The sequence below is a fragment of the Manacus vitellinus genome, unplaced genomic scaffold, assembly GCF_001715985.3.
Source record: "Manacus vitellinus isolate BGI_N305 unplaced genomic scaffold, ASM171598v3 scaffold_3_pilon, whole genome shotgun sequence".
NCBI classification, from domain to species: Eukaryota; Metazoa; Chordata; class Aves; order Passeriformes; family Pipridae; genus Manacus; species Manacus vitellinus.
Genome location: NW_021940535.1, coordinates 36,323,395 through 36,349,029, shown reverse-complemented (window position 1 = coordinate 36,349,029; position 25,635 = coordinate 36,323,395). Strand labels below are relative to the sequence as shown.

Genomic DNA, 25,635 nt, shown 5'->3' with positions numbered 1-25,635 from the left:
TTGATGGGATTCTGGTTGGTAACAATCATTGGACTGCAAAGAATGATCCCATTATGCTAAAGTAGAAACCTAGAATTTTAATTGATTGCCCACCCACATAGCATTGCAGAATGTGTCCTTATCACCACCTGAAGGCACATACTTTCCATATCTGCTGTTATACATCTGTCAGCACTGTCAGGATTTCTTAGACACCCTGCTGCATAACAAACAATGAGTACTTCTCATGTGTTATTCAGTTGTGTCAAGCATCTGGGCAGCAAAAGACCAATAACATTTACAATAACTGCGGTTTAGATATCTGACACGTCTGGAGTACATGACACCTGATTTCAGTCTTAACTTGGAGCTGAATCCCACTCTAAATATTTCAAGTCTTAGATAAGTTTCATAAAATTTGAATTTACTTTACCTAATGATTATATGCCAATGAAGATATTCTAATTTGTCTCTCCTCTTCCCCTCACATTTATTTTTTACTCAGACAACTAATAATGCAGCACAGAAATAGTAAGGACTTTCCTCAAAGAAAGAAGTGTTTATTAAAAAGAAAGGTGGAGAAAAGAATCTTTGTTTTCTTCAGTTCACTGACATGTTCCCTCTCCAGTCTAGTTGGAGAGGAAAATCAGCTATTTTTTTTTCCTCTCTGCTTGGTGAAGACCATGAAGCCTCAGTCAACAACTTCCCATCATTTTTTTTGCTAGAGGACAACTTCCGTGATTATTGGTGACACAATCTTTGCTTGTATGCTAGATAGTTGGAAGTTTCCAATCATCAAAAAAGCATTTTTTTTTAATTTCTATTTCTTTAATTTCTTCTCCTTGTCTAAGTCATGTGAGGTGTTCTGACTTTTAAGCATAAAACAATGGTGGTCCTTCCACAGTCAGGAATGCTTTACAAAGTTTGACATTTAACAGTCTTTTTACCACTTCTTTGGTTGTTAACTTTGTTTATCCTAACACTAAACAGCATCCAGGCACATTTTGTGATAGTTAGGTAACTTGTGCAACTTCCAGTATCATTCTACTTGGAAGTCATATTCTGTTGACAAGTCTGAGAACAAAATAAATCAGAGAATGAAAATGAAGTTGTGCAGTGAATTGCCTCAAATTGGCTTTGTAAATCATAATGTATAAACTGAACTTTCAAATACAATTTACAAATATCTTATGAAAAATAACATGGTTTTTGTCTACTGTATGCCATATTGAAAATGCAACACCATAACTAAAAAAGTAAAATGTAACCTGAAGAGACTATTGATAAGTATGTGCTGAAAAAACATTAAAGTTACAGTTTGTTTCCTACAGTTAGACAGGCAGAATAAAGAAGCACACAGGTGCTTTCAGGTTTAACCACACATGGAAATTTTGTTCCAGGATGTCTAGACAATTCAAAATGCCCAGCAAAGTTGTACTGCACTGACAGTAAAATAGGACTAGATACTGTGAAATATAACTTTTTTTTCAGATAATTTTTGCTGTTGCGAGACTTAATAGTAAAAACACTTGATATTTCTGAGAACACGCTGTACTGCAACATTATTTCTCTACTTTTAGGTGTGTGAGAAAAAGAAAAGCAATAATTACACTGAAGTAAGAGTAATTTGTTTGTTAGTTCTTGGAATGCAAAGTAGGGTTAGAGCTTTCATGTTCTCAGTTCACCCAATCAGAGGCCAGCCCTTAACGTGGAATATGTAACACATAAGGGAATGTGTGAGCAAATTTGTTTCTCCTGACCTCTTACTTATTTAGATGTCTGCTCTGCGACACCTTACTCAGAAGCAAGTCTGTGGAGACCCAAGAGCTGAGGAAAGTTTTGAACATGTTAAACTGTTCTGCAAAACAGAAAAACAAGTGCTGACAGTGTCCTACTTCCAAGGACCTTCGATGACATTAATCATGTTCTGAGATGACATTAATCACATTCCGTGGTCCAGTTTCTAGAATTGTAATCAGCTATGGGCCCAGCCCAGGCTCTGACTGCTGATCCAAAGAATTGTTGAGCTTTAATTCACTTTCAAGGTATTAGGTCTGGGAATGCCTAGGGAAAAAAATTGTTTCTTTGCCATAAAATTTTAATTAATTATGAGAAATGCCTGCAAATTATCTGTACTTCATTTTTGTTCAAATATGGTAGTTGGTTGTGGACAAAAATGTATCCTAAAAAATATTTTTAACATCAATGTAGCTTTAAATTTACAATGGGTATCAGATTTCTGTCATTGTTTTGTAAATTAGACCAGTACAAATAAATGGAATTTTCTTTTTTAGTTTAGCAAATGGGCACATTGCTTTTAAATCCTCATACAACCTGGTAATGCTAGAACTCAAAATAAAATGAGGTAGATCAAAGTCCTAGCTATCAACAAACAAAATGAAGAAACTGTGGAATGATAAAGGTGGTGCAAGGGCAATATTTCCAATTAAATTGATAAAGTACAGCAATTACAATTACGTGGACTAGAAATTTAACTGGAGAAAGCTTCACAGAACCAGAAAATGCAACATGAAAATCCGGGATATGTATTTTTCTCCTTCACTGTCAATAAAAGGATAATTTTTATTATAACACCCAGAAAATATATGTAGAAGTTGAATTGAATTCATCTGTATGCATGATTATTTTATATCCAAAATTAGTAGCTTTATATCAAGCTACTAAACCGATCTACATATTCTATTGTATTTCCACCATTTTTCTGAAAATTACGGAAGTAATTGTGTCCTGTACCAGAAAGGAGAGAGAAAAAATTAAACCTGTCAATTCTTAGTTTTAAAAGTCTAGGCTACAATTATAAACTTTTTGTATTATTATATAGGTGAAAATGAAAATTGCCACTTGCATGGAATTTCATTCTAGATACATCTGAGTCTGTTTCTCTTCAGATACTAATGAATAAAAAAAATTCACAACTTGCTTCACGCAATTAAGGCAGCTATATAGATATAGCCAATCTTCCAAAAGAAATTATGAGTCCTCTTTATAGAGGACTGTGGGTTTGTGTTTTGGCTTTTGCTGTAGTTGTTTTGGGTTTTTTCATTTATTTGTCTGTTGGCTTGGTTTCAGTTTCATTTTTTGCTTTGTTTCTCTTTTTCTAGAACTGTTTTTAAATGCTTTAGACATTCTACTTTATTTGTTTCACGTGCTGTTCTCACAGTTAGTGGTTGATTCTGGTTGTTTCAAAGAAAGCTCTAAATGCTTTGTTATTCAATTAGATTTCCATAAAAAGATATTTTTACTCCTTTCAGTATAAGATCACATTATGCACTGAAGCATAAAATGTGAAAGTTCTTGTAATTATATATTAGTTACAATAACTGCCAAGGTTATTTCTGTTTATGTGTCTGCAAATTTTTATAGATCTAGTTATAACTGCAAAAGAGTGATACAAGGAATACCCTTTGGCCTTTAGAGTACACTAAACTTTTGAGCAATATTTCAAATGAAAATATTTTTGGCAAATCTGATTTTATGATAATTCTATTACTTTGCTTATATTTATTTTAATTATGTTGCTGATGAATTCTATAAATTTTAATTTTTTTTTTTTGTGAATTGGACTTTTGTGCTAAAATGATTAAAAAATCAGTCTGGCACAAAAAAACACCCCCAGTAACCAAAACAAACAAAAAACTAAGCAAAGAACAGAAAAACATAGCAAGACTGTGTTCTTTAGCACTTATAAAAGACAAGGAAAGTGCATGAGTAATGAGTTAAGAAACAATGACAATGTGAAGTTATTCAGGGTGACATAAGCTAGGAATAACTATAAATAATAGGAAAAGCATTTTATGAAAATTAATTTGCTTAATGTGACTGCTCCCACTGCTAGTTATAAACTGGGCAACCTTCCTGATATCAGCTTGCATTGCAGGACATTTGGCTTTCCTAGAATCCCTGTAACATCCAACCCCAACAGGTGTGTCAGTTATTTTATACAACTACAATGGAGAAAAACAGCCACAGTTAAGCAAATTAATTGCATCCTGAGTGACTGGCAATGAAATGAGACCTTGAGTTACACAAAATAACACAATCTGTCTTCACATAGAGGTGGTGGGATCCTATCATTTCCACTCCTAAAGAGTACTGACAGAGCAGAGTACTGAAATAGCTCCAGGAACACAAAAGCCCAGTGTTCAAAAAGGACAAAACAAACAAGGCTTTAGGATTTATCAGGAAAGAGAGAAAAGAGAGAAAGAATAATTTTGTTACGGTATTATTCCATTGATCATTCATTTCCTAAATGCTCTACACAGAGCTGATTTTATAATCCTGAAAGAGTATAGTAGATTTTTTAAAAAGTGAGAGAAAGGAAAACATATGGAATAGTTTCCATGTAAGAAATAAGCTGCAACTCCTTTCATGTATAACGTTGCTTAAGGAGCAATGAGTGCAAAGAGAACAATCTGGAGTAGGTGTGTTTGACTGTTGTTCACCATTTTCAGCCAAAGGAGACAGGGTGTAAATAGAGTTGCCTTCTCAGCAAGTGGCAAAACTGTACAATGTGCTGCCAAAAATGAGAAAGGGGCTGAATGTGTTCCCAGGGAAACCAGACTCTACACAGAAGGCAAATACATTAAGGTTTACTACATATACAAGACCACATTTGGTTCATAAGGTCTCCTAAAAAGGAAATATTAGAAACATTAGGAGGAAGCATCATATACGTTCAGCATCTCACTGACAGCAGTAGAGACAGGATATCAAGTAAAACGGACCTTGATGTGGTCCTCTGTGAATATTCCTGTGTTTTGAAAGACATATGCAACACTTCAGTGACTTGCTTTTAATTTTTTGAAAATAACTGTCTTCTCTACAAAACTGAAGTGAGCAGAGAACAGTTCTCTAGTCTCTGGGAATAGCTTTTCTTTATTGTAGCCTGCTAATCTGATCAGCAGCCCTTGACAGCTGTTGTATTCTCAGGTAAATGGTACAGAGACAGGAACAGAAATTCTGATGGAGGGATGTGCCATTTTTATAGTCAGTAACAACAGTGCAGGAGAGAAAGGATGGCAATAAGAGAGGACAAGCAAATTTGGAGGACATGTAAGTTGTTGCCAAATCTGTGGTGTCTCTTGTGAAAGAGACTATAAGTATAAAATATGACTCATGGATAACTTGTGGATAACTGTTCCACCATTGACCTCCATGGTCTGCAGCGGGACAGCCTACCACACCATGGTATTCACCATAGGCTGCTGGGGAATCTACTCCAGCACCTGGAGCACCTGCTCTCAGTCCTTCTTCCCTGACCCTGGTGTCAGCAAAACTGTTCCTCTCACGTATTCTCACTCCTCTCTCCACCCACAACTTTTCCCCTTCTCAGGTGTGTTAATGCAGAGGTACTGCCACCATTACTGATGGCCTTAGCCCTGGCCAGCGGCAGGTCCATCTTGGAGCTGGCTGGCTTTGGCTCTGTCAGACAGAGGGAAGCTTCTGGCAGCTTCTCACAGAAGTCACCCCTGCAGCCCTCCTCCCAGCCCAAAAGCTTGCCACGCAAACCCAATACAGAAACAACTGCAACTTTTATGAAGTTCAGTGTGACTAGGGTCTGCCCCTGGGCAGGTGTGGATACAGGTAGCCCTTCACACAGAGCAAAATCTAGCTCAAGAATCTTACCCCACTGCAGAGACACAGCAACAGGCACAAATAGCACTGTCAGAACAAAACTGTCTTTGTATTTTCCTACACGTGGTACGATTGTGGGACATGAGCAAAAACTGATGTTCCCCCATGCATCACTGTTCATACAGTGAAAAGTTGATAAGGGCCAGGCTAAAATGATATTTATTGTTTCTCAGGCCCAGCAATTTAAGTGGCTCTCAGAGGCTTTCCACTTCAGCTTTGCTGTTGCTAAGCAACATCATGAGGACAGTCTACAATAACCTATCAGTTTACAGAAAATGACTATGCTAACTTTCAAAAATATTTTTTCTAGCTGTCCGGTGATTACTTTCAGCCTTTAAACATTATTGTATGCTTTTCTGAAAGAAATAACCACCTTAGAATATATTTTTGTTAATGTGTAGAACTTCAAAGTGTTTATATAGAGAGTCAGGGAACAATCCTCCTGAACAGTGAGAATCTCTGTCACAGATGGGAAAAGTTAATAACTCAATTCTATTTAGTCTCTGCACAACTTCCATTGCCAACATCCATTTCTCTATGTGCAGAAATAACAAGCACAGACCTCCTTAGTATATTTGTCTTACACAGCAATATTGTTCAATAAGATTCATTAGATTCTCCCTTGCTGTGTGTGTTATGAAGATAATTTACAAAAAAAAAAAGACATTAAAAACGAATTGTATTAGAATAGACCTCAAAAACTACAAATCTCTCTCTTGGAGAGGAAATATTTTAGCTTAACAACCATTCTCCCTAGTTGGAGACAAGAAAGGAACAGATCACCTGAGGATGATGTTCATCATCCTCAGAAACTTGAAAAAATTTGATAAATGGATAAAAAAATCTTTCACTTTTGGCTAAACTTTCCTTTGCATATAAGCAGATAAGTCTAAGAGTCTGCATTTTTGCAGCTGATCATCACGGTCACTCTAGTTGGTTCTAGTTAAAAAAGTTGCATTGCAGAGCACTTTTCACAACTTCCAGCATGCATTTTGTCACTGTTCAGAGCATTTCTGTAGGTATGCTCTGGTTTGTAAGCACACTTTTTGAGCAATGATCCAAACAGATATCACTGCTAAATGTTAGCTGTAAGTTGAACCTCTCAGTGACTGATGTAAACTCTTATCCCGGACAAGAGAAATTTGTTGATATAGAAAAAATGGTTCACCATAAGGATGAATTTACACCATTACCTCAAAGTGTTGTGAATCTACAAAGTTCACAAAGTACATCTTAGATGAGATACACCAAGAAATCAGTCTCTGGTGGCTCTTTCCTGAGATTTTAGTAGCTTTTTTATTATATATATAATAAAAGTGGTTTGGAACATCCTTTACTATCAAAACCAAAGCTTTTAAAGCTTCTAACATTGCCACAGGGGCTTGCATCTACCATTAAGAGGATAGAGACTGAATACAACAAAAATAAAGAATTAGAAATCTTGGTTAGTGTTCCTCTTAATGTTCATATAAAGCTGAACTTTAAAATAGCAATCTCATTTGCAGTAAATTCCTGTGACTTGTTTAGCAGAAGTAGGAACACAATACTATGTACTGTAACTGGCACTTTATCAGAGAGATGCCTAGAACTTTTGCTTGTATCTTTTCTGCTTATCTTGTGTGTGAAGTACAGTGTAATTTGTTGGGTTTGATGCAGTCTCATCAGTGTTATTTCTCAATGCCTGAGCAGTGTTTAATGATATCCTAAAGGGGAAGGCTACCCATTAGCAGCAGTAACAAAGCAAAGTATCTCACATAAATTAATGATTCATTCTCCTGGTAGTCCATGACATTGGGAAATATTAACTTTATTTTATTGATCAGAAACACAGAGAAGTGAGATAAAATGACTCTCTGCAGCCATGCAGGAAATTTGTACTAGGCCCAGGAAAAAAATGCATCTCCTAAATTCCACTTCAGGGGTTTACATTTGAGTAGCTCTGTGATAAATGTGGAAGGAGGAAAAAATATTGGTCCTGTTCTGTCAAAAAGAGTTTCTCCTTCATCATTTGTGTCCAAGCAAATAATGGTAATGAAAAACATCAGTGCTTTCATGAGTAGCTCTTACCTTGGTGTTATTGGGATCCATCCCCATCAGAACTTTATTATTTCTGGTGTTTGCTGAATCTTATTTCCCTTGAGTAGTAAGTGAGGATGGTGCAAATAATTGCACCACACCACACAGGAAGATGGATGTGGTGTCTAAACAGTATCAATAGCAATTCCCACCAGCCAAAATATTAAAGTTTCTTGTCCTTATTGTAAACTATCCATATTGGCTTTTTCCCATTCAGTTCTTTGTTTTACAATAACTACATTTTAAAACTATTGAAAAATAAATCCTACTAAATTAACCAGGATATTGTCTAAGTAAATATCACCAGACAAGAAGCTTCACAGGTGTTAAATCAGTACTCAAAAAATTACTTCATAATTACTTCATAACATATTTTTATTAGAATTTCATGGGTTGCCTAAAAGCATTTTCGTTTCTACATGTCTTTATTCTATTTCTCTTTTGAAGAAGAGACAAAGAAATAAAAGCATTGCTGCTATTCCTTCTTTCTAGACTTACCTAGACTGTCCACAGCAAGAACCTACCTGTTGGAGGCAGCTTTGTGGGTTCTGCTGGTAAAAACTCCTGCAATGGTAAGCACTCCTTGGAAAATGTAAGGTCATCGAGTGCTATGCCATCTTTGGGACCGTTTCCAGCTATCCCTTCAAAGATAACTTGAAAATCTTCGTTTCCATTTCCAGCCAGCGTCAGAGCCTTGCGCTGCCAGAAATTTCCCTGGTTTCCGGTAAGATTGAGAAGAATTCTTTCATGTTTTAATGTAGTTCTTTGGTAGACAATCAATGATCCAATGTGAGCTCCGTACATATGGTAATAGAAAATTATCTGTAAGCAAGAACAAGAGTATCAACTATGGAATAGGCGACTTCAGACACATTCTGCTCTTGTATTTACACTAACTCTTAAACTGAGCATTACTGGTTGCATTCACAATATCCCTTAATTTTATTGATTGAAAAACAATTTAATTAAAATGCACAGAAAAAGACTTACTAGTGGCAATTTTTGAACTATTCCATAAGTCAAACTTTGAAGCCAGCACTAAAATACTCAACAGTTGATCTTTCATCCCTTTGAATAACTATTGCATGTAAATGTAAATGAATTAAAATACTTAATAAAGAAACAGAGGAATAGAGTAGTGCCATTTACAATATGGGAAACAACTCAGTTTACTGAACAATTATCTGGTTATAGATGTGTTTGTGCCAGATTATAGAGTGTGTAATTAGAAAATAACCTAATCTATAATGGGAGCAAATCTTCTAAATGCACAAACGAAAAAAAAAATCTAAAATAAGATATAAGATGTACTTGGATTAGAAAACAGTGATTTATTTATTTTTAATTAGAATGAGGAAAACAAATTATGAAGCACAAAAGTAACACCAAATAAATGCAGAAAATAAAACAAATCGCTGTGAAAATTCTTCACCATTAATTACACTCTAAGTTATTTCCAGTTCAAAAGCAACAAAGGAATACTTGTGTTTAGTCAAATTAATGCTTAATCTAGTTCATTATCTTGTTTCTGAAAAAGATAAGAATATTTCCAAAAATCATGTAAGATCCTGAAAGAAGGTAATTCATGCTATCATATATGTTATCATATACGCTATCATGCAATATATATCATATCACATGTCTGTAGCCCAAATTTCTTCCCAGTATAATGCATGGCACAAGCCTTGAAGTATGAAAAATCTTAACTTACTTATTACAGCTATAAAAACATAATAGCAGATATTATGATATCTGTAATGCAGATGTAAAGCCATGTCTCTTTGTGTTACCTGGTGCTATAGAATTTATAGGCTTCTGCAGTCTATTGCATTGCATAAATATACTATTTAAAAAAATCCCCTACATTTCTATTTAATTTATTTCCTTTAATTATTGATTAGCAAAACCACCCAGGGCTTTGTGTTCCAATTCTTTTGAAAGTTTTACTGTGTTTACTTTTAGAATATCTCCTGTGCAATGTAGTCAAATCTAATTTTTATAAGTCAGTTTTCTTACTTGGAAATATTTATACTCACCTGACATTTTCCTGTCCTGTGATTACTCTATTTCTCTTGAAATCCTCCTTTAAATGAGGCTTTTCTTTCAATATATGTGTATATCTTTAGATAATATAATGTTTTCACATTTTTTTTTAGGATTAATCTCTTTCTTTTTACCACTGCTGAATTTTGTTTGCTTTCTGTCATTAAATTCTGAGCAGATATTTTCATAGTTTCCCACCACACAACTCCTGACTGACTATAGTTCTTTTCAAAATTACCAGACTGTATTTTGTATATTTTCCTTTCTTTTATGGTAATTGAATTATACTCCATCCCTCTTCCCTGACCCTAAATATTTCTTTCTGTACTTCACATTTACCTGCAATACACTTATCTCAATTACACTGAATGATTTTATATATTAGAGTGAACATACTGTCTATTGCAGTATGTTGATTGTAATAGAACTTCTGTTCTATTACATCATTTCAAGATATATCATGTAGGAGTAATATCATCTTGCTAACAGCTATACTCAAATTTAGTTTTAAGCATATATCCAAGTCCTTTCATGGCTGGGGCCCCACATTATTCAAACTTGAATTCATGTGAAATATTCATTCCCATACTTATTTGCTTTTCATCAGGACATAGGCTAGCTCTCTAGTCTTAGTTCTACAAGTCTCTCTGGATGTTGTCATTCAACAGTTGGCTACTTAATATTTTCAGGTTTATCCTGGAGAATTTATTATAGAGTTTTGAAAGAATTATAACAACTGGTCCCATTTGTAAATACTTTTTTCATACTGAAATAAATTGGAAAGATTACAATTCAAAAATTTACAGAAAATATAATATTTGCAAAAACATACAACTATGAAATGCTTCCTACTAACATAACATAAAGAAATTGCTGATATTAATGACATCATTCATGCTTTCTATTAATATTCTTAAATTCCCTCAGAATCACAAGGTATACTAAATGTTTCTGGTACTAATTACAATTAAATTTAAGACTTTTTTTCAACACCATCTCTTTTGGTACCACAGTCTGCAACAATGGTGCTTCAACACTGGCTTGAAGAAGCACTCCTTATAGAGACACCAGAAGTACCAGGCTGGTATCTCTACACAATGTTCTGCAGTGAATAATAATTCAAAAAAGGTACATAAGGGTTATTTTTTAACACAACTTTTGTATTACTCCACAATAATATATAAATATATAAATATATAAATATATGATTTTCTTATGGGTTGAAGTTTCCAGATAATATAATTACTTATCACTGATGCTTTGATGCAGAATTCTTTTTCTTTTGCAGATATATTTTGACATAGTCTTACTTTCTACTTAGGCTATTTTGCTTGGATTTCTATTCTTTTGAAGACGAAGCTTTGTTTGTGAAAGTCTTGTATACAGACAAAAGATTTTTGTTCGTGTATGTCCCTTTATAGTTTCTGATGTATATTTGTTTTCTCTACATAAAACTTATCCCATTGATGTAAATGTGCATTTTCCATTGATCTGAAAGGGCCTAAGATCCCATAAGTCTATTGTAATATATGGTGTAACATTTGCTCCACTAGTAACACATAGCAAGGAGTAAAGTACTTTAAGGGACTCTCTGATCTGCTAAGATGAAGCGCTGGGTCTTGAAATAATTTTTTTTCATTAATACAATATCATTTACCAGAAATTTCACTTTGCTCGGTCAAATGCAAAGTAAGTTTCATCACTGGTCAGAACCTTCAAAAAGCACTATATAATGTCATAAATAGGACTGACTGTTTCAGAGGAATTATTTCAGTGATCACTTTATTAATTTTATGAGTACTATTTTGATGCAATCTAGAAATCAAATTCTTTATTCCTGGTAATACCCCACCCTCGTGTACCTTGCAGTTTTTATTCCTTCTGCTTAGGACAGGACTGGAAATCCTAGCTTTCTGTCCTGGCAGCTGAAAAAATGAACTCTTTATAAAAATATAATGACCAGATGGCTCTTGCAGTGTATGATCAGTAGCTGGTCCAGTGCCCAATTTTGATGTACTGCTAGTTCTCAGGTTCCAGTCAAAATCATCATTTTCCTCTTGCTTCCATCCACAAAGATCAAACTCAAAATTGCAATGCCCAATAGATGTACCTGAAAGACATTCGCACACACATGAGAAGAGATTTTTATTTTGGAATGTAATTAGATACATATACTGTACCCTGGTGAAGGGTCTGGAGCACAAGTCTGATAAGGAGTGGCTGAGGAAGCTGTGGTTGTTCAGCCTGGAGAAAAGGAGGCTCGGGGCAACCTTATTGCTCTTGAAAACTACAGGAAAGGAGACTGTAGTGAGGTGAGGGTCTCCAAAATAACAAGGGATAGGATGAGGAGAAATGGCTTCAAGTCACATCAGGAGGTTAAGATGGATATTAGGAAAAATTTCTTTGCTGAAAGGATCGTCAAGCATTGGAACAAACTGCTCAGGGAAGTGATTGAGTCACCATCTCTGAAGGTATTTAACGATGTGTAGATATGGTGCTCAGGGACATGGTTTAGTGGTGAAACTGGTAATGCTAGGCTAACAGCAGGATTTGATGATATCAAGGGTCTTTTTCAACCTATATGATTCTATGATTATCTAGATTTCTCCTTAAGTTGTATTTAATGCCTAGAAAAAGAGGTAGTTGTCATAATGTTGGTTAATTTTCATATGAATCAACATTTGTGTTTTTTGCCAATTTTCAAATCTTGAATGTCAAAACAGCAACCATGGTGAGTAAACTGTCCACGTAAATTATGGTGAGGTCAACTGCACCACTCTAGAAGTTTAAGCTCTGTATCTTTTTCCCTCTATGCATCTATAAGTCAATTATAATGATTACCAAGTAAGACTAAAGTTGCTGAAATAAGCTGGAATTTCAGCAGAGCCTTCAAGAGGCTTTTGACTGTGCCCTGAATATTCTTATTATTATTGTTGGAAAGGAAAGTGCTTTGAAGACAAATTTGGAAACTGTATCAATTATTTAGTCTGACAATATAAGAAATTACAAAAGCTCTCTTGCAAAATGTATACAAAACCTGAGCCTCTTCTGGGATCTGATAAAGTCCAGCCATTTCAAGGTAGCTTTATTTAATTGACAGCTGACCAGAAGCATTAGTAATGAGGCCAAGGAGCTGGAATCTATGGAATCTACACACGTACTCAAAGAGTGTAGATAGCTACCTCAAAAATTTCAGGTTGAAATCAGATGAAATAATTTTTCCTTGTATTTTTCTCTCTTAAGGCCATAAGGTGAAAAAGAAGGTAGAAACTTTTTCTTAAAAATATGAACTATTTAGTAAAAATAGCTTCACTGCCTTTTACATTTGCCCTTTACGGCATATATGAGGCCATCTGAAATAACAATTAAAATCACCCAAACCTGATGTGCTAAATGATATGATTATCTTTTATGAAAAATATAGACTGTGGTTTACCTCAACTGCCCATAAAATTGGTTCATCCTCATATTTTGCCATATGATTACTTAGTTACTTAAATTTCAGGATCCTTCTTTAAGAAATTCCTTCTGTTACTTAAAAGTTCCATCCTGAGTCAGTAAAACTCATGCATGCAACTGACTATTTTATTTTAAAGACATGTTTTCAAGAATCAAGACCTTAACTCATGATCACGGAATGTCCCTGCTAATGCTGTAGATGTTTGTGTTACCTAAGCTAAATTTGGCTGCCCTTGTAGGATCTCTGTAGTCAACAAAGAGGAACACTCATACCTATAGGACAATGTATTTAATCTAACTCAAACAACTGATTGTAAGTTGCATGAACTTCATCCTGAAAAATGAGTCACTCCACTGATGAAAAAGAGAATTTAGGCAGCCTGCTTAGATGCTTGAGTTACAGCAGATGACTGTGTACTTGCATGTTAAATCTTTGGTAATAGACACTTCTACAAAGAATTCTTACTAATGAAGTACAAAAACTAAGCTAATCCTTCTCTCTGTGGAGCAGTGACACAGGGTTGCTGAACTAGTTCTACTGAATGACAACGTAATAATTTAAGAAAAACACTTAACTGTAAGACTGAATCATATTGATCACAAATGATCTAATGTATCTTTATAATAAACTAAATAATTAATTGGAGCAAAATTTTAGCTGTTTTAAGTCATATTATTACCAATTATGCCTAGATGAACAAGAAATGCAAACTATGGGAGAAGACCTGTAGAGCAAAACAGCTCTGAGCACGGATCATTCATTCCTTGTCTAATGGAATAATTTCTAAACATTTGACAAAACAGTGTATCTGTTAAAACATGTACTTAACTTATGTTACAGCACTGTTGTCATGCAACTAGCTTAAGAGAGTCCTCCTCAAAGCAAATAAAACCAAGGTACAGGTCTCTTAATAGCAATATTTCAGCTTTATGAGGCATAGTTTATAGCTCAACAGTACTGGCTTTATCCAGACATTGATAATTGGACTTGGTGAGTACTGTCTTGAGATGTAGTCCCAATGACATTCTGGAATTTCGGGAATATAACAAAGGTTAGAGACTAGTTTCCTTCAATATGGTGCAGAAAGATTTCCTTAACTAAGGTATGACGACTTCATGCACATAGCTCACCACATCTACAACTAGAGTTAGAAATCCAGGAATGACTACTCCTAAAAGGTGCTTTGGAGATGTCTAGAAGTTGTCTGTCTTCATGTTTTTAAACAAAATTGCTATGGATGGACAAAACTGCCCATCTCTTGTTCTCTGTGCTTTGGTCTATCCTGTTTTGCCCCACTAGAGCCTTCCTCAGGCTCTGAAGTTTGAGGTTTCCAAGCTACCATTCTATGGCTCAGCAGTGAGGAAACAAATATTTGATGGCTGGAATAAAGAAACCTTCATAAAGAGTGGAAATATGTGTTTCCTATCATTGTGTTCTTTTGGGAGGCAGTCTGCCTTATGAAAAAGCTGGAAAAAAAAGAACTAGTATTTTTCTGTTAGATATATTTTCAGTAAGTACTGTATGATGTATTTCTACATTATTAAATGTATAAGGCAGAGGTAAGATTGATAAAAGAAATGCCAAATTCTCCGGCATATTGTGGAATTTTAAAGCAGCATACCTATTTCAAAACTGAAGAAAAAATTAAAAAGAAAACAAAAGGAAAAAGTCTAACTCCTGATGTAAGCTATTGAATAAAGCACCACCAGACCTAAGAAAAAAGTCCTAATTGGTCGCCAAGTATTTACAGTACAATTAGATGCTATGAACTGGGATTACTTTTTTATCTGAAACAAAATACGTGTTGATTTACAAGTTTCAGCCCAGTAATGAGCCCTGTGCTTTTAAAGCTCCATAATGTTTCACTGTAAAGATTACAGTTTAAAATGCAGATGGGGAAATTGTGGTTTTTTTGAGAATTTTTTTAACTTTTTTTTCTTTACTTAAAAATAACAATAAAAACCCACTTTCTAGGAAACCATTTACTTTGTGGGACTGTGTCTAGTCATCTTTTCCAATGGGAAATCAGAATAAAATCCTTACTTTAGTAGGTTGCAAAACTAAATCTCATCAGACTGTTTGAACCATTTTGCCTTTAATGCTTCAGTTTTTACTTGGCTGATGGTGTTTGATGGGAAATACAGACAATCTAAAATCTCAAAAAAAAATAAGTAAATGGTTTTTAAATATTTCAGAAAGTAAAAGCCAAAGCCTGAGAATCTTTTTCAATAAAGTAGTTCCAATTGAAACAGTCCTTATTTTTAATTACAGAAGATCTGAAGTGAATATCCCCATAAAGGTTAGTGATGTACTATTTCTGGATTGGAAATCACTGAGGAGTTAAATGAAAATAATTTCTAAAATAATTTGCAAAACACAGTCCCTTCACCATGTACTTTAGATCAATAGAATATCAGCATACTTTTGCTTCATAGAATTTGTATCACTGAGAATTTGATAAACTGTATTCATAGTCTTCATAAAAATGAGGCACCTTTTCATATGGTACCAAATAATGTAGATCTGATTGTGTGAACCTTTCCCACTATTGTAGTAGAAAAAAAAATGAAAGTGTTAATACCATATATTGTGATCCAGGAGGAGCCATTTGATGTGAAACATCATTCTCTGAATCAGATACTACATATGCTGTTTCCTGATACCTCTTGTAAAACCAGTATTGTACAGTATTGAGATTAAAACGATCTGGTGAGAGACCTGACAATCCTTGAAATATCTAAGGAGGTAGGTCTCTCATCTCCCAAGGGTATTATGCTTGAAGTATTTTTTTTCAGCTTTAATACATTCTTTTCATATGGAAAGCAGGATAATTGTATTCTACTTTTAAAGACAGCTGCTTTCTGAGTTATTTTAAGAAATTCATTACCAGCTCTTTGTATTTTCTATAATGTGATTTTAAATTAAATAATGGTAATTTCAAATCCTTAAAAGCCAAGGAATAGAACTAAATTATTACTTTAAGCAAATTATTCTTGTTTGTTTTCTTAGCTGATAAGCCGTCAAAAGTATTCAAGTAATAAAAATTCACAGCAGGCACAGTTACTTATGATAATTATATTAAAAAAGAATCCATTCTTACTGCAAATAGTAGGGCTTTCATCCGAGTTGTCTGCACAGTCGTTTACAAAATCACACAGATTATTCTTTGGGATGCAGTACTTGTTGGCACATGTGAATTCCTCTGATGTGCATGGTTTGCTTGAGATGAGCAAAGGGGAACAATCTTCAAAGGTAATATCATCCACTGTCACATCTCCCATGTAACTGATACCACGTTTTGCCCTGAAAATAACCTAATAAAAATTACAGAGCTATTACAGTAAGCCACTAATAAGGTATAGAAAAGCTTATACACACAACATGAGAAGAACAGAGACTGGTAGTTCTTGCAAATCTTAGAATGTGAAATAGTCAGTTCTTCAAAGCTCAGTCCTACAAAAACTTGCACTACAGCTTGTACAGATCTGTCACTATAGTTATTGAAAAGTCATCTTCTAACACTACCAAGATCCAAAAAAAAAAAAAAAGGAAATAAATTGTGCAACATACATACCAGCCCTCACTCATCCTGAATTAATAGCAAGAGTTTTACCTACTTCTGCAAAGTAAGTCTGAAAAAGAGTAGTCATTTATTCCCATAAATGTAAGACGAATGTTAAAGTTTCATCAAAAGTCCATGACAGAAGTATCAGGTAATGTAACACTTAAAAATATGTTCCTGACTGTTTTTTCTTCATAAGACTACAACTAAGCATGGTAAGCATCTCTAAGGGTCTTGGGAATCTACTCTTATTTCAAAGCAAACATCATGCTCAAGATTCTTTTTTCAAAACGCGGATGTTTTTACTTACTACATAATAAGGAGAAAGAAGTAGAATAGTTTAACCTAAGTAGGGTTCAAGGACAGAAGAGATTCTCAGTCTTAAAAATGGATATCAGTCTGAGATTAAAGAGGAATGAGAAAGCTCAAAAAAACTTGAGTCCAGCTCAGATAACCACTCAGAGAGACAGAGAGATGACTTTTGCTATTCAGATGAGAGATACATGTATGGGGCAAAAAGGGAAATGAGGAGGTGAAGTATGTATAATATAGAAGTACTGAAGCCAACTGTGTAGGAAGCACATAGTATAGGAATACACACCTGAAAATTTGATCGAATTCCCAAGAACACTTCTGCTCTGTTCCACTGGGGACCTTGGCTGCCACTTTGAGTCCACAATTTAGAAGTCCTGTTACTGGTTTTACAGAGTACCTAAAAAGGGAAATAATTCTAGGTCACTAAAAAATATCTTTGCATTTCCAACTCACTTTAGGGTCCCTTAATTGTATACAAGAGTACGAAAGCATCCTGTCCATCTCATCTCTATACCATTATTAAATATCACAGAATCGTAGAATATCTGGAACTGGAAAGGACCATCAACTCCAAATCCCTACTCCTCGCAGGACAATCTAAAATGAAATCATATCACTAGGAGTATTGTCTAAATGCTCCTTGCACTCTGACAGGTTTGGTTCAGTGCCCACTTCCCTGGGGAGCCTGTTGCAGTGCCCGACCACCCTCTCCGTGAAGAACCTTTTCCTGATGTCTTATCCAATGCAAACAGATATGCCAGCATAAGTGACTATATTAAGGAAATAATGCTCTAAGCTTTTCTGATCTCGGAAAACATACTCAGTCCAGAGCCTTAACTTGGACTAACTTATTAATTTACTCAGAGTGGCTAAGAGTGAATAAAAATTCTTCATTATTGGGTTATAATTCAGTTGTAAAACATGGGAAAATGACTAACAAGTGTTACTAAAAATATACTAGTTCATACATACATTAGACTGCTCTTCTGGGATAGGTTGTCTTGTCCTGATTCTTACGAAACATTTTTTTTTTACAAACAAAAACTTGGTCTTTTTATATAAAGACCAAATTTCATAAATTTGGGCAATGAAAGACTTGTAAGCCCCCATACCCCTGCAAATAGTCAGTGAACTGGGGAAAGATGGCACTTTTCAACATGAGCAGAAAGTCCGAAACATGATTTGCTCCAACCTCTTGGGCATCTAAATTCAACTGAGCTGACAATAACAAGAAGATGAGTGTGACAAGCTGTGTCTCCAGCCAGTACTAGAGAGTTAAGCATCCATTCACCAGTTGCCTAAACTACTTCTGCTTTCAGGGATTTACTGCTACTCTGCATAATCTTCTTAGGGTAGCCCAAGCATTTTTCATCATAATGAAAAAACTCCTTTTTTTTGTTTTAATTTATGCAGTCCCATGTGTATATGATGTTGCATAACAGGTAAGTTCTGCCAAGCAAACAGCAGGTTCTTACACTAAGGAGCTTTTATTCCAGGGAAACAAAAGGAACAGATAACATATTAAATTGGATAGAAAAACAAAGTGACATCTGACTTTACAGACAAGAAGGACTGTCCATAGAAGACATGAATTTAAGAGAAAATAAATAAATTAGAGAGAAAGGAATTACAGATATTATTTGAGAGAATAAAGGATGCTGAATAAGAAAATATCTTTTTTACTCTCACATACAAACTATATTTTTATCTGAAGATACATGTGTGAGTATGGACACATACACACATGCTTTTACATAGACTGTGAATTGCCTGTTCTATTATATATCCAATTTGATACTGAATGCAGAGGTGAATGAGTGACTTATCCTGAGTATTTTTTTTCAATCCATTCCTGATGCTGTGGATATTTTGTAACAATCATGGGAAATCCCATTTTACATTGTGTGGCAAAATATTGTTCAGAACAATGCTGCTGTTTTATTCATTCTCTTTGCAGTGACTCTGATCTACAAGTTGCTAATGAGTTAAATTTCCTTTCAAGAAGTGCTTTATTTTAACTAGAGTTAAGAAAAAGGTATGGGTAAGCACTTTTATTACTTATATGTCATAGAAATAGTTCAGTGGTGCTTACATTAATATAATGAAACTCTGAAAGTTGTATCTTCAATTTTCTAAGGACTAAGTTATTTCTACAAAATTTTAGCTCAAATTTTGATACAATTACTTCTTTTGTTCCTACTCCAACATTCAGGCAAAGACCTTAATGCCCTATTATCTACTGCTGCTTTTCAGTGTCAAAGAGTATTGTGCAATACCAGACTTTTCCTTATATGGAAGCTCCAACTGTGGTATGTCTATAAGGTCAGAATTTTTGGTTGCTATAGGTTATATTTTCCCCAGCCTATTGAAGCTAATTCTTCCTTCAGATCATAATATATTGAGAGAAGTAGAGTGTTAGTAATTCTTAATTTTCATTTATTAGCAGCCTAGGCTTTAATGAATTTAAAAGAGAAGGCATAAATTTCCTCACAGTAATTTCATGCTGTAAAAAAACCCCCAAAAACAATCAAGCAAAAAAATCCCAAACAAATAACATCTCCATACCTCCAGAGAACCTATTGTTGAACCATTCATGTAGTTCCAGAATATGACTTTGCATCTGGGGCCCGTAAAGGAGATGACTGGGGTAGCAAAGTCAGTTGTGTGACCAAATTCTCCATTTGAGCTGTCTGCAAACAGATACCATCCTTCTTCAGTACCCCTGCTCAGAGAAAAAAGGTTATCTTTATTAAAACAAAAAATATAATCATAATTAAGTTATGATTGCAATATTTTTTCTAGATAGCATCTCCTGTCTGAGTATCTGGATACATTCTAGTGTGCAGCCAGAATCCCAAGAAACCCTTGCAAAGGCAGCTAATATTTTCATATCAGAGATAGGCAAAAAAAATAAAGAGTTGAAGTCAGCCTTTATCCACAGGATCATACAGATGTGGGCTAGAGGGCCTCTGGCTTTCCCTACAACCCTCTTTCCTCAGGGAAATCAGAGAGTTCAATCCTGCCTTAAAGAACATCCAAGACACTGGGTGCAATTTTGTCTCCTGAGCTGCTGGAAAAGATGGAAAGATGAAGTAAGCATCAGACTCTGAGTGTACAGAGAGACCAGAAGTGCAGTTTTAGTGTTTTGGGCATCTGAGATTTGGCCCCTAAAACACTTGTTTTCCCAAGTAAGAAGCAGCTGTTAAACAAAGATGAGCCTATGTTCTTAAATAGGTGCTGGTGTTAGGTTTTCCTTGCTTTTTGGTTTTCTTGATTGACCAAGTTCTGAGCAACCACTCTGTAAAGTTGTACCAGTACAGCTGTGAGAAGGTAGTGACCATGCCCAGCAACCACTGCCAAGAGAAATACAACATGCCCAAAGATGTCATGGCATCAGGCCCTTCCCAGACTGAAAGTTCTGCCTAATGGGAAGAGTCAGAAATTTGATGGTAGAGATTCAGAAACAGCCTTTCAAAAATCCTCAAAAAACAGAGACTGTTTCATTGCTTTTTACTCAGAGTACTGCTTTTGCCTCCATTGGTGTCACACTAGAACTGAAAAACAAAACAAAACAAAAAAAAAAACACCAAAACAATGAAAAAGATAACATTTTAAAATGTGGAGCATACCACCATTTGGTGTAGGTCAGACTTGTTACAAGTGAAATCAGTGAAGACTGTTCATAAACCCAGCAGGGACTGAAGTCTGTCGGGGAGATTTCAGTGGGAAGAACAATGATCTGTGGAAATCAGGATCTTCTCCACAGTTTTATTTTACTTTTCATTCAGAGACAGATGAGAGAATTTTTGCTGAAGCTTTTCTTTTATCTCTGAATTCTGACAATTGAGGCATTTTTATAATTACTTCCTGCATTTACATTATCATACAGATGGCAGCCTAAATATTAAAAGTTTCTCCTAATAAATTGCAGGTACTATAATTAAGAGTGGAAAACTTTGAAAACTCATAGTTACAGGTCTTTTGAGCAAGTATATATTTGGAATATTAATTTATTTCCCTCCTTTCTACTGAAAAAAGCTGTAACAATGTAACAATTTTACATTTCTTCTTTTCCTTGGTGCTGAGTATTCTACCAAGGTCTGGCCCGGAGGTAAGAGAGTATCCATTTCTATTAAGGTTTGCAAAATATTTAAAAATTCAGAATTTGCTACTGGGAATGCATGCCTTCGGTGGCCCAAGACAGTCAGCTCTGTATTTACAACAGCATTCAAGAGGACTGTAAGAAGCAGAATGATGGAAAAGTCTGAAAAGAAGTAGCACTTACAGTCCTCATACTTCCTGGGTTATTCAGTATTACATCTATGCCTCCCAGTGAGATTAGTTTAAAGCAGTGGTAGGGTACAGTCAGTACTATGACAACATTCAATCATCCATCTCTTATCGACATGTTCTGTCAGACACGTCTTTGTCCTGAAGGCAGACCAAAGATCACATCTCTGCCTAGATACTACTTGCCCCATAGCTCATCCTAAAAAGGCAGAGGTCATTGCAATTTTTTTTACCTTATTTCAGTGTTTGTTACAATACCACATTTAAAACTATTAAACCAGAGGAAAGTTAAGTTTATCAGTGAAACTCTTCACTGAGCGCTAGACATTAAGCTTGGTGGCAGTATGTGATTACAAGAATATTAAGGTTACGTGGGAAAGTAGTGGGGAAACAGAAGGATCAGAAAGGGATGGGTAAGTATGTGTCAAGCACTCTTGTTGACTTTCACTCCTATCATGGAATTTTTACACTTAGGACTATGAGACTTACATACTTGCGATCTATCCATGTTCTTTAAAAGAAATGCTTTCTCCTAGTGACATTAATTTGCATCATGTTTGCTCACAGAAGAAAGAAATTTCTCTGTCTTGAAGTCTTGAAGCTGCCTGGTCTAGCAACCTGCATGGAATTTACAGGGAGGTGCACATTCTATAGGGGGAAGAGTTTGAAGAAAGTCATAAGAAATCATTCTGTTTGCATAGAGTTCATACGCTAGAGGACCCTCATCTTCTATGGATACATCTTTTGTAGCAGAGCCAGTTAACGTATATGCAACCATCTGTTCAGTTTGTCAAGCTCTGACTTTCAAAGTAAAAGATTTCTTAGATGGCCTACCTGTATTTTAAACTAGTAAGAAATATACAGTGACAAGGTATGTCAAAATTTCCATAAACAGAAATTATAAGTCTCTCTTACTCTGCTCAGAAGTCATTCTTGTCTTCACCCACCTTCTTTGTTTTTAAATGATCTTTAGTGAAGGTAAGAGTTTCTTCATTCTGTGATTTAATCATTTGACCCCTCCTTAAATTCCTTTCTTTCCTATTCCATAAAAGTATTCCCCTGATTTTTTTTTTTAGTGAGATCTCAAGGACTCAATGATAACAAGTGTAAAACAAGATATTGTTCAACATCTACAACAGTAAATAAATCTAGCTTTCAATGTAGATCTTATGTAAGTGCTGAAATTCAGCAGAACACAGTAAGACTCCCCTGCCAATAGTTTCAAGAGCTCAGGCTAATTTGGAAAATTATCCCATGGAAAACCTTTTAGTTGGCAGCTACAGTGTCATTAAAATCTTGATACTTACCCTTTGAAAATAATTAATTTTACCTCTATAGTGAAAGTATTCCCTATATAGAGACATTCCTGTGCCAGTGCAATAATCCTAATTAATTTCAAAGGGACATTCACAACATTTTAATGGATATAAAATTTTCAACATAAGCAACTGACCTATATTTGCACACTTGTCTTTGTTAATAGCTTAATATTTCAAATATCTTTTAAACCGTAGTTGGCAAAGAGTGGGCATTCATAAAGAATCTTCACTGTATTGCCCTCTTCAAAGCATTCAAAAGAACACAGTGGACTGAATATACTAAATGGGAATTAACAGTGAGGGAAAGATTAGATGTGTTAAGAAAAGTTGGAGACCTATCAAATAATTAAGCCCATCTTAAATCTGGTAGTGTTACAAGTAATGTCTCATGCTGTGAATTACACATTTCACAGTAGTAGTTGTCTATTGTTGGAATGTTTGAAAGTGGATCAAAAATTAATCGGCTGAACTTTCTTGTACAGAAAGTTTAAGCTCTGACTTAATTAGTTGCTGGACATACCTTAGTTTTTAAAGTGTTAATTCATCTACATATCTTCTACAAAGTTTCTGAGAATGTCTAATTAAGCATGTAAATGGACTTCTAAAATACCTTTTACTCATTATTTTTCTTTAGGATTGAAACTAAACCTGATTAGAAAACAAACAACTCCATTTCATTAAAGATTTCTGATTTCCTTCCAAATATCAGCAATGAGAAAAGCAAACAACAACCACAGAATCATATAAAATTACATAGAATCAACCAGGTTGGAAAAGACCTCTGAGATCATCAAGTCCAACTCATGACCCAGCACCACCCTGTCAACTAGACCATGGCACTAAGTGCCACATCCAGTCTCTTCTTAAATACCTCCAGGGATGGTGACTCCACCACCTCCCTGGGTAAATTATTCCAATGTCTGATCACTCTCTCTGTAAAGAATTTCTTTCTAATGTCTAACCTAAACCACCCCTGGCATAGCTTAAGACTATGCCCTCTTGTCCTACTGCTGGTTGCATGGGAGAAGAGACCAATGCCCACCTGGTTCCAACCTGCATTCAGGTGGTTGTAGAGAGTGATGAGGTCTCCCCTGAGCCTCCTCTTCTCCAACCTCAACAGCCCCACCTCCCTCAGCTGCTCCTCGTAGGGCCTGTGTTCCAGTCCCTTCACCAGCCTCACTGCCCTTCTTTGGACTCTCTCCAGCACCTCAATATCCTTCCTGAATTGAGGGCCTCAAAACTGGGCACAGCACTCAAGGTGCAGCCTAACTAATGCCGAGTGAAGGGGCAGAATCACTTCCCTGGTCCTGCTGACCACACTGTTCCTGATACAGGCCAGGATGCCATTGGCCATCTTGGCCACCTGGGCACACTGCTGGCTCATGTTCAGCTTCCTGTCGAAGAGATGAAAATTTCAGTTTCCTTAGAGTTATATGTGTCCCAATGATAAGCACACCATATTAAATTTTGAAATTCAGAAAGCAACAGCCTCCACGTGCATTTTTGTTTTTCCTGAATATATATGTCCATAAACACTGTGCAGTATCTACAGAGTTGATCAGAGCCCCACAGACATGTTGGACTTATTACACATTGAAAGTGTTATTCTTTAGCTCTCCAACACCATCTACCCAAGATGTGCCAGGTTAGTGACCTGTTATTGGACTAGATGGGTTACTGTACAGAGAAAAAAACCAAAATAGTGGTCAAGAAAACCCTGCAGGGAACAAGATGACATTCAAAAGTAGCACTGTCTTGACCAAAGAGAGGAAGGACTGTGTGATACTAGACATATCAGGAAAATGTGGGCCAACAAAGCTCAAGTTGATGGTTTGAATCAGACAAGTCAGTGGCTTCAGTTTGCATTTGCCACATCCTCTGCATCCTTTATCAGGGTAGTGGTGGTGGGGGAGATCACTCTCTTCTCTAGCTTCTTTCCCCCAAGAGCATAGACAGAAGTTTTGCCAAAGTTAAGGTATTTGCAGGAGATTTTTAATTTCAGATTAGCTAGGATTTCCTAGTTAAAAAACACTTCCTCAAAAGATTTCTGACAAAGTTTTTAGTTAAGAGGGAGTTAAATTCTTTTAATTCCTAAAAACCATATTTATGAGAAAATGCTTATGTTTTTGTCACTATTTTCCTTGTACTATGTCATCAGAATATAGTATTGGTATTTTAATACCTTATATTTTTGACACAAGATGGTTGTAAACTCAAATACTTTGACCTTTCCATCATGCTTAGGTTCATTTTATGTTGATTCCTATTAATTCTTGTTTATAGTGTCAGAAACCAAATGATATGAAAGTTCTGGTAAAAATTTAAGTAGGTATAAACAGAAAACTTTTCATATTTTCTAGCATTGGCTACAAAAGTTGCATTATAAATTTTCATAAGCATTCGAAATTCATTATAACAGTATTCCAAAGGAAACAGGCAGAGATACAAGGACAGCTTAATCTTTATGTGTCCATATAGAGTCCAATATCACTTCAATATGTTGTGTAAAATGGGAAAACTGTGCCTATAGCATTGTTTATTTGAAATGTGACTTTAAAGTGGGAAACTGCTAAAAGGTTGGTAGAAGCAATTTAAAAATATTACAGAAAGTGTTATAGAAATAAATAAATAAAAGCCTTCTGTAAAAAGAAAAACAAACATAACACTTCCTTCAACACTACATCTTCCTGTAGAAATCACAAAAAATGATTAAAAAATTCAGAAGTGAAAGAGACCTTAATATTCAAGCACTCATTCAAGAAGAAATTTATCACCTCCTTTATGTTTTTTTAATAGCTACTCAATGCACTGCCCATTATGCCCATTGGTTTAGTCAGAAGGCAATATGTGATATAAGGAGAGGGTAGTCCATGATGGGCAGTGCCAAGGTTTTACTTAAGATGTGTAGTGACTGTGAATCTGAAAGAATGTGGCAA

General features: G+C 35.4%; 1 protein-coding gene across 1 annotated transcript in view; it reads right to left on the bottom strand.

Annotated features, from left to right (window-relative positions):
- MALRD1 (MAM and LDL receptor class A domain containing 1) overlaps positions 1 to 25,635 on the bottom strand; it is a 243,159-nt gene that overhangs the window by 128,615 nt on the left and 88,909 nt on the right. The window contains exons 21-25 of the mRNA XM_025895435.1: positions 19,656 to 19,812; positions 17,377 to 17,487; positions 16,314 to 16,527; positions 11,616 to 11,863; positions 8,235 to 8,532 (exon numbers count right to left, since the gene is read on the bottom strand). Coding sequence (XP_025751220.1) covers positions 8,235 to 8,532; positions 11,616 to 11,863; positions 16,314 to 16,527; positions 17,377 to 17,487; positions 19,656 to 19,812 — 1,028 coding nt within the window. The remainder of the gene's footprint in view (positions 1 to 8,234; positions 8,533 to 11,615; positions 11,864 to 16,313; positions 16,528 to 17,376; positions 17,488 to 19,655; positions 19,813 to 25,635) is intronic.